Genomic DNA, 8,851 nt, shown 5'->3' with positions numbered 1-8,851 from the left:
TGTTGTAGGCTTATTGTTATTGTTTTTGTGATAAGTTGGATAAAGAAACACAGAATTGTAATGAGTAAAGACATGTATAATATGCAGAAAATTTAACTTCAGTATATAATAACTAACAAATTATTGAAATGAATCCAACTAACATTTTATACATTTTAAATAAAAACATAACTTATAACAAGCATAATGACATATGAAATACTAATGAGATTTATGTAATTGAGATTTTCCACTGACAATAGTTTGTAGTTGTGGACTAATTTTACTTGTACCAATTATTAAAAGAGATTTAAGATGCTCATCAGTTAATTTAGATCTGTAAACATTTTTTGTGTACTTCATTTTGGAGAAGGTCTTCTAACACAAATAAGTAGTACCAAAAACAGAAAACAGCCCACGAGCAAATTTATGCAAATTATCAAATTGTGTCAGTGGAAGACTCTTATAAAATTCCAACAAAGATGAGTTTTGATATTTGTTCTTAATTATATCACTGCACTGTAGATCAATCATTTCCATTTGAAGTTCCGGGGCTAGGGTTTCAATGTCAGTATCAAAAGGATTCTGAAAAATCTTAATTTGATTCGCAATGGCATCAATGTCCGAGAAACGAGTATCAAAATTTATTTTCAAAGCACTCAAAGTTTCGATTGCAAAATCGATAGGAAACTCAGTCTCAGTGGTGTGGCTGAATATTTCACATGTTTTAAAATGTGAAAAACATTTACTTCGTAGTTGTGATTGAAACAGTATCAATTTCTTCCGGAATGATTTGATATTAGTGTATAAATCAGGAAGATGCTGGTTTTCTCCTTGCAATCTCAAATTCAGTTCGTTCACATGTTTTGTCAAATCAACATAGAATGCTAACTTCCACAGCCATGCGTTGTTTTGTAATTCAGTAAGAGGACGATGCTTTTCATTCAAAAAAATTTCGATCACTGCTCGAAGTTCAAAAAAGCGCTGAAGGACTTTCCCACAACTAAGCCAACGTGCGGCAGTATGATAAGGTAAGTCATTTTCTCCAATCTCTGCAATAAATTGTCGGAATTGTCGGTGATTCAGCCCAAAAGATCTGATAAAATTAACAGTTGATATGACTGGTTTCGGAACTTCAGACATATCCAAACATTTTCCGCACAAAGACTGTTGATGAATGATACAATGTAAGACTAATGGTTTTGAACCACCGTCATTTTCAACAGCCTTTGACACAAGAGCGACCACTCCTTTATCTTTCCCACTCATGTTTTTGCCTCCATCAGTTGTAATACATTTCAAGTTTTTCCATCGAAGGTTCTTTTGATTAATGGCCATTTCAACTCCTGTAAAAATATCTGTACCAGTAGTTGTGCCATGAATACTATACATATCAAGAAGTTCTTCATGCACTTCATAGCTTTTGTCTACTCCTCGAATATAAATCAACACCTGAGCAGTATCTGACACATCCGTTGACTCATCCAAGGCCAAAGAAAACCACTCAACATGTCCATTTTTGTCGAACAGTTGAGAGGATATATTTTCAGCGATGTTTTCTACCCTTCGAGCCACAGTGTTTGCTGACATACTGACAGTTTTTAATAAATTTACCTTTTCAGGGCACATTTTTTCGGCTACTGCAATTATGCATTCTTTGATCATTTCTCCATCGGTGAATGGTTTTCCACGTTTCGCAATTTCAAGAGCCACACGAAAGCTGGCACGAGTTGCAGCCTCTTGTTCAGTTTTGAGTTTTGTAAATGAAGATTGCTGCGATTTCAATCCGCGCTTCATAGCTTCGAATTTTTCTGTCCGCAAACTTCCTGTATATTTTGAGTAATTTTGAAAATGTTTTGTTTCATAATGACGTTTAATGTTATATTCTTTGAGAACGGCTATGCTTTCATTGCAAATCAAACATAGCGCCTTGTTACTGGACTCAATCACAAAATACTGAATGTTCCACTTATCTTTGAATTTTCTGCATTCACTATCAATTTTTCGCTTCTTTTCCATACTACTAAATCACACACAAAAGCAACAATTCAAATCAAAATACTGTTACAAAGATGTCTTAAACTTAAACACGCACAAAAACGTTTTAAAGAGGTACGCACTATTTTATTTCACAGCAGTGTCATAGGGACTGACTTGTGGTGCTTGATGCTTGATGCTTGATATATATTCCATCTCGGTATTTGGCCCGAAGGGCCACCAACCGATTCGTCATATTCTGAAATGACATATGCTAAAAGACATAATATAATAAAGACATATAATTTAAGAAAATGGGTTGGAGCGAGCTCCTAAATTTAGAGTCATGAAATTGAGCACATTAACTAATTCTGCTTGTCAATGTAATAAGTGAAATATAAAACAGTAAAAATAATATTAAATAATGACATGAAATGGGCACTGAAAAATAATTACAACTATATACATTTATTTACATGACTAACTGCAGCTATGTTTATTTAAATTGTATTTGTGTAATAAATGTACCTCTGCTAGCACAGCGACCCGGCCGTCCCGGTAATTACCGCTCGTACCGGGTTGCTCGCTGTGGGAATTAAAGGAATGCAGCTTACCCGGTTGGGACCCTTTCGGGTTGCTCTTTCCCCGGGCTCGCTACCTCCTGTGTTATACTTTGTGTGTGTTTGTGTTGTTAGTGTTTGAAGTATTTGGAGATGATGCAGTCAGAGCTTAGAAAAGCGGTAACTGGGCTATAGCTTATATTATCTGCAATAATATCAATATTGAGAAGGTTATTAAAATCTGCTGCTGTGCAATTAGTTGCATCACTAAAAAATTTAGTGTTTAACTTTGCGATGAATTCATTGATATTTTCTATTTTCAAATCCCTTCTGATTGAGTCATTGCTAATGGCTCTGGGAGCACCTAACATCATTCTTAAAATCTTTCCTTCTGCGTTGGATAGTTTTTTCTTTACGTTGTTTGTTATAGTTGTTAAGGCCGGGCAAGCGTAGGTTAGTATAGGTCTAATGGTTTGTAAGTAAAGGAGCCTTTTATTAGCTAAGTCTAATACTGAGTTTTTGTTGATAATGGGGCTAAGTCCAAAGTAAGCACCTTTAGCTTTTCTAATAATATCATTGATATGTTGGGTCCAACTGAGGTTTTGTGAGATGGTCACCCCTAGGTATTTCACTTTACTGATCGGGATAATACTGATATTAAAGAGGGTAATTGAGTGTTTCTTCTTTTTCTTATTGTTAAAGACAATAAATTGACTTTTGTCTGGATGTAGTTGGGTTTTCCACTTAGTTTACCAGTCTTCAACTAGTGTTAGTTTGTTTTGCAGTACTGCTCTTGTTACATTCGTGGATTTCGTTATTATGGCGGTGTCATCAGCATAAAGAGCCACCATTTCATTTAGGTTACTATTGTCTATAGGGAAATCTGCTGTGAATAAAATCTATAACATTGGACCAAGTATTGACCCTTGCGGAACACCAGCACTGATAATGCTATAGTCAGAATATACATTATTCAGTTTTATTCTAAATTTTCTGTTGCTTAGGTATGAGGCAATTAAGTGAATAATATCTATTGGGAAGTCCATATTATATAGTTTGACTATTAAGCCCTTATGCCATACTCGATCGAACGCTTTTGCGACGTCGAGTAGGATAAGGGCCATAGTCTCATTTTTGAATTTCCCATTGCTAATGAATTCTAAAATATTAATTAGCTGCTTGGTTGTTGATAAATTTGGTCTGAAACCATATTATTGTTTTGGTATATTATATAGATAATCGCCTAGTCTTTTCTGGATTATCTTTTCTAAAATTTTAGACATAGTTGGGAGTAAGCTAATAGGGCGGTAATTACTTTGGTTTGCAGCGCATTTACCCGGTTTTGGAAATAAGAACTGACTTGTGGTTGCGCCACTAGCCTTCTTATATATTCCAATTACTGCCATCTAGAAGTGAGTGGAAGAGACCAGAACTTTCTCGAACCAACGAGATTATTCTGTACGTGCTATTAGCGCCCTCTGTTAGCGATAGAAGGTACTACCTATTTCCGCTTGTGTCCACCAGATGTCGTGTCACGTTACTCCTCATGGCTCGTACTCTACGACTAATCTAGAAATTACAGATAATGACAGGAAAATTAATAATATGCAGTGTTGCCGTTTTGCGGACTTTAGTCCGATTTGTACCCTTTTTTAAACGTTGCGACTATTTCAGTTTTTACCACCGGCAACAATGATAATATGGTTTTGGCCCTCGGAACTTACTGGAGTAATCAGTATAGCCCTAAGGCTGGAAAGTTTGGAGACCCCTGATCTAGATATAGCAAATGCAGTTAATGACCTTGAGATTTGTCCAAAACTTCAGTTTCTTGGTACTTTAAAGTCAATTTTAAAGTCACGCCGCCGAATATACATCACGCATATATTTATTTTTTAGGTACTATTCATCGATATATCTTCACAGAAATGTACACCTAAGTGATTTACTATTGGAACTGGTTGATTTTGGCAATCAAAGTCTAAGAAAATAGCCCTTTTCGAAAACTTTTAAATGACCTTTGACCTTCGACACAAAGGTACGCTGTAAGTATTTATGTCTTTCCAGTTAGTGTGAACATAGTAGAACCAAACTTAATGATCAATGTCGCAATTTACTTATTTCACAAAAAGTATTACCACTGAATTGAAAGGACAAATTGAAATGTTTTCTCAAAATTTCATAGGATCTAGAGTTTTGATACCCCAAAACTCCGTAACACAAAAATAAAAAAAAAAACACTTGTCATGAAGAAAATATCCAGAAAATTTCAGCAAAATCCAAAATCTCAAGTATCCATTCCTACCTGACTTTTAAGAAATCTTGCTCTTAATCTAACAGGATCTTGCTAATCTTTAACAGGATTTTCCGTAATTACAACCCTTAATAGATATATTTAGAATTCCAGACAATAATGAAGAAATTAAGTATCCACATTAGATAAAAATTATTCACAGATTAATATTTCGCCCATGAAAAAAAAAATATTTATAACTATTTTTGATGTTTTACATCCCTTCTTCTTACCTAGATATGAGACAGACTTTGATACGGTTTTGAATTCTACTTAGCTTAAATAATAATAATTTACTTGGGAAGATTTCCATATCGTGATCTGCCGCAAAATAATCACTAAGTCTTGCCACGAGGAACAAAAAAAACAAAGAGGAAGAAAAAAGAAGAGGGAAAAAAAGAAAACATCACAGAAGAATCTAATTTGAAAGGTATAACTGATAGCCAAGTTGTAGTAGTTCTCGGGCAAACCTCCACATGTCTTATTTTTTAAAAAAAATTTGCAAATTTTGAATATTTTTGATGCCTTGACATTTGTTATTGGAGCAACAGATCACGATACGGAAACATTCCCATTAAATTTAAAATCATTAAGCAATATAACACTTTATTAGTGAAAAGCTTTACTTTAAACATTTTTATTTTATTTCTTTCATTTTGTTTATTTTATTTTATTTTATTTCTTTATTTTATTCCATTTTTATTCTCCTTTTCATTTTATTTTATTTTATTTTATTTTGCTTCATTTGATTTTAATTTATTTTAATAAATTTTACATTTATTTATTTATTTTTCGATTTTTATATTTATTGATACGTGTAATTTTTGGTTTCGAATAATAAATTTAAGTATCTAAATAGTTTATGCTATAATAAATGCAATTGGGTATACTATAGCCTACGTCACAGGTTGTGTTATTCCTACTAAATTTAACCCATGAACGGCATTTTCTGCGAGCCTAACTTCAATTCACAAATAAACAAGCGAAGTGTTTGATCGTTTAAATAGCTGTTCGCTAGATTTTATTGCATTATAAAGAAAAGTAATTGATATTCGATTTTTGATTAATAATTGATTTATGTGGATAGTGGCATTTATGTGGATAGTGGCATAGAATTTAGCATTGCGTCATGGTAAATGTTATTCCTACTAAGTGGAAGTAGCTGTGTTTTTTTTATATTATACCCAATTGGCGCTTATGATTAATTAAATTTATTCCAAAGACATTTATAAGAATAAAACTTTGCACGGAGGAGCGGAATCATAGATTTTCAAGTAATAGCGATAGATTTTCTACTAAAATAGATTTATTAAAGTAATTATACTTTCAAAATGGAGAAAGAAATTAAATTTTTATGATTCTGCGGTGCTGCCATCTGTTGTATAAATAATTTCTTTTAATCCATGTCCCAACTGTAACGCCATCTATTGTACTTTGACATAATTTCATCATAGTATGATAACTGTAAAAAAAATAATAATAAATATAACTCATCAAAATTGGTTTTAAAAACATTGGTTTAAAAATATTATGTTTGAAAAGAAGTTTTATCAGAAAAATTCAAAACTTTTAGAATGTTTGTTATTCTCAAATTGAATTTTAAGTAAATTTTTGAACTTTACTACCTTTATTTTGAATATTTATATTTCAATCTCAATTTCTCGAAAAAATTTAAAGAGAAAAAATAACAAAACAAAAAATGAACGTAATTAAATAAAATTAATAAAAAAAAATATTTATCCATCGTTAAAAACAGTATTTTTTAAATTTATAATAATAGTGGAAATTAATGATAAAAGGTATATATAACTGTTTTCTAATTTGTAATTTTACATAAAATATTCTCTTAGGAAGTTAAGTCATTTACAAGTTTAAAAGAAAAAATTCAACAAATTAATAACTGTGAAGTGCATATTTAATTTTAATCAATCAAAGTATAGGTAATATAAATGTAGAAGAGTCGTGGTATCAGGTGCCTAATTTAAAACATTTTTTGATTCTATAACTGCATTAGAATTAATTTCTATAGTCTTTTTCCAGCAGCCTTGTCTTTTCTTGTATTTGCTTCTTTTACATATTAATTTATTCCTTTTCAGTCTTCAAAAACATTATTATATAGTATTAGTTTAATGTATTAAGTTGAGTGTTATATTTATGTATAGGTGATGAGAGGATAGCAGATGGGATAAAATGTATATTTCCTACGAGAACAGGAAAAAGTGAAAGCAAATATTACTAAGATAAAAGCTTTGGAGGGGGGGAGTGCTATTTACGCTCATAAAATACTACACGAAAGTTGCAGCGCAATCAACAAAATAAACACAATTTCATTTTTTTTTTTTAAATCTTTATTCTATAGTTTCATAACGATATTTCTAAAGAAAAATAATTCCACTCGATTTCTCTTTAAATTTGAATGAAGTTGAAATTCAGCCTCTTATGAGCTATGAAGTGTTTTTATTTTGTCTTTATATCAAGAGATGTCAGCACCAAGAAGTAATTAATAGATGAAGCAGAGATCAATTTCTAACACTGTTTAAAAATTTTCATGCAACATACCCAGAAAATTTGATACAGCAACACAGTTTTATAAAGAAATGAATGGAAGCAATTTTTGAAACAACAACGACACGAATAAGACATTGTGACATTGAATATTACTGCATATTGAATACTTTTAATAGAAAAATGAAAAAGAGGAGGTGTATGTGGAAATTAATAAGTAGTAATGAATATCATTGACTTTGGAGAGAGCTTCAGCCCTTTCACATTTTATAAATCCAGGGACACAGCTCCTCTTAAGATAACAATTATTTGCTCAAAATTGTGCAATTAAATTTATAATGAAACAAATAGTTTTGTACCTGAAGAAATTCTAAAAAAAAAATTGAAATAGAAACATTCGAAAAAACATGACCCTATTTCAAGCTATCTTTGACCTGCTACCTGTTGAAACCTGTTACCAAATCTTTCTTACTCATCCCCCCTCAGAGAAAATATACGCCCCTATTACTAACCGATGGGGAAAGTATTGAAATCAAATGTCATAAGGAACATAATTTAAAAATAAAAAAAAATGAAACAGTGAAATATAATAAATGAAAAAAAAACGTTAAATGAAAGATAAATACTTTACAAGCAACAATTTCTTTTATTAATTTTATTTTAATTTTAGCACAATTTGAACCCCATGAAGTTAAAATTGCAAGCTCGAATATATATATATATATATATATATTCGAGCTTGAATTTCAAAAAAATTTTGAAATTATCCAGTATAATATTACCTTGCGCACATCCATTTCGGGACCATCCTTGGTAACTAACAAATCAAAACTCAGAATAACAAATCACTTCAGCAGTGCAGTAAGAACGACACTTTAAAACCCTCTTGTTACACTTGATTTGCGCTTTTGCTTTCATCTTTTGTTTTCATATTTTGTAATCTGGCAATCTTTCTGCGAAAACATTTTTAAATCATTCTTGAAAAATTTCTGTCCATGTAAGTTGTTATGATTTTGCTACTCGCTTTATAGTCCCCCCTTTTTAATGTTTTTTCTTTTTATTTTATTTTATTATCTGTTTTTACATGTTATTTTTACTTTTTATGATCTAATTTTATGTTGTTGTTTTATAAAAAAATTTTTGAGTGCTCCTCACACTATTGTATTAATATATTTTGCTTTGGCTTTATTGATACAATATCAGAAAGCACTCTGTTTTGCGGATATAATCGTGTGGGCTGATGAAAAGATTATATCTTTTTTTTCTTCTTTTTTTTCCCGGCTTTTTTTCCGGTTTTTTAATTAAAATTTCACATTTTTTTTTTTTTTTTTTTTTTTTTTTTAAATAATATGTTGTTTGTTATTTTTTTACTTATTATTTCCCACCCCCCTTTTTTTCATATGTCTATAATTTTTCTTTGTTTTATTCTTCATTTTGAACTTATATATATATATATATATATATATATATATATATATATATATATATATATATATATATATATATATATATATATATGTAAGTAAAACCTGTCTATAAC

General features: G+C 30.9%; 1 protein-coding gene across 1 annotated transcript; it reads right to left on the bottom strand.

The window, feature by feature from the left end:
- Nucleotides 1–357: 357 nt before the first annotated feature.
- Nucleotides 358–1,998, bottom strand: LOC147816470 (general transcription factor II-I repeat domain-containing protein 2-like). Its single transcript, XM_087156474.1, has one exon. It carries the CDS (start codon nt 1,996–1,998, stop codon nt 358–360), a length of 1,641 nt encoding a protein of 546 aa, XP_087012600.1.
- Between the last annotated feature and the right edge of the window lie 6,853 nt (nt 1,999–8,851).

This window comes from Parasteatoda tepidariorum, chromosome 1, assembly GCF_982258835.1.
Source record: "Parasteatoda tepidariorum strain Cologne lab strain chromosome 1, Ptep-v5.0, whole genome shotgun sequence".
NCBI classification, from domain to species: domain Eukaryota; kingdom Metazoa; phylum Arthropoda; class Arachnida; order Araneae; family Theridiidae; genus Parasteatoda; species Parasteatoda tepidariorum.
This window is presented reverse-complemented; position numbering and strand designations above follow the sequence as displayed.

Coding starts and splice junctions, on each gene's coding strand:
- LOC147816470 (XM_087156474.1), bottom strand. CDS start 1,998: ATGGAAAAGAAGCGAAAAATTGATAGTGAATGCAGAAAATTCAAAGAT.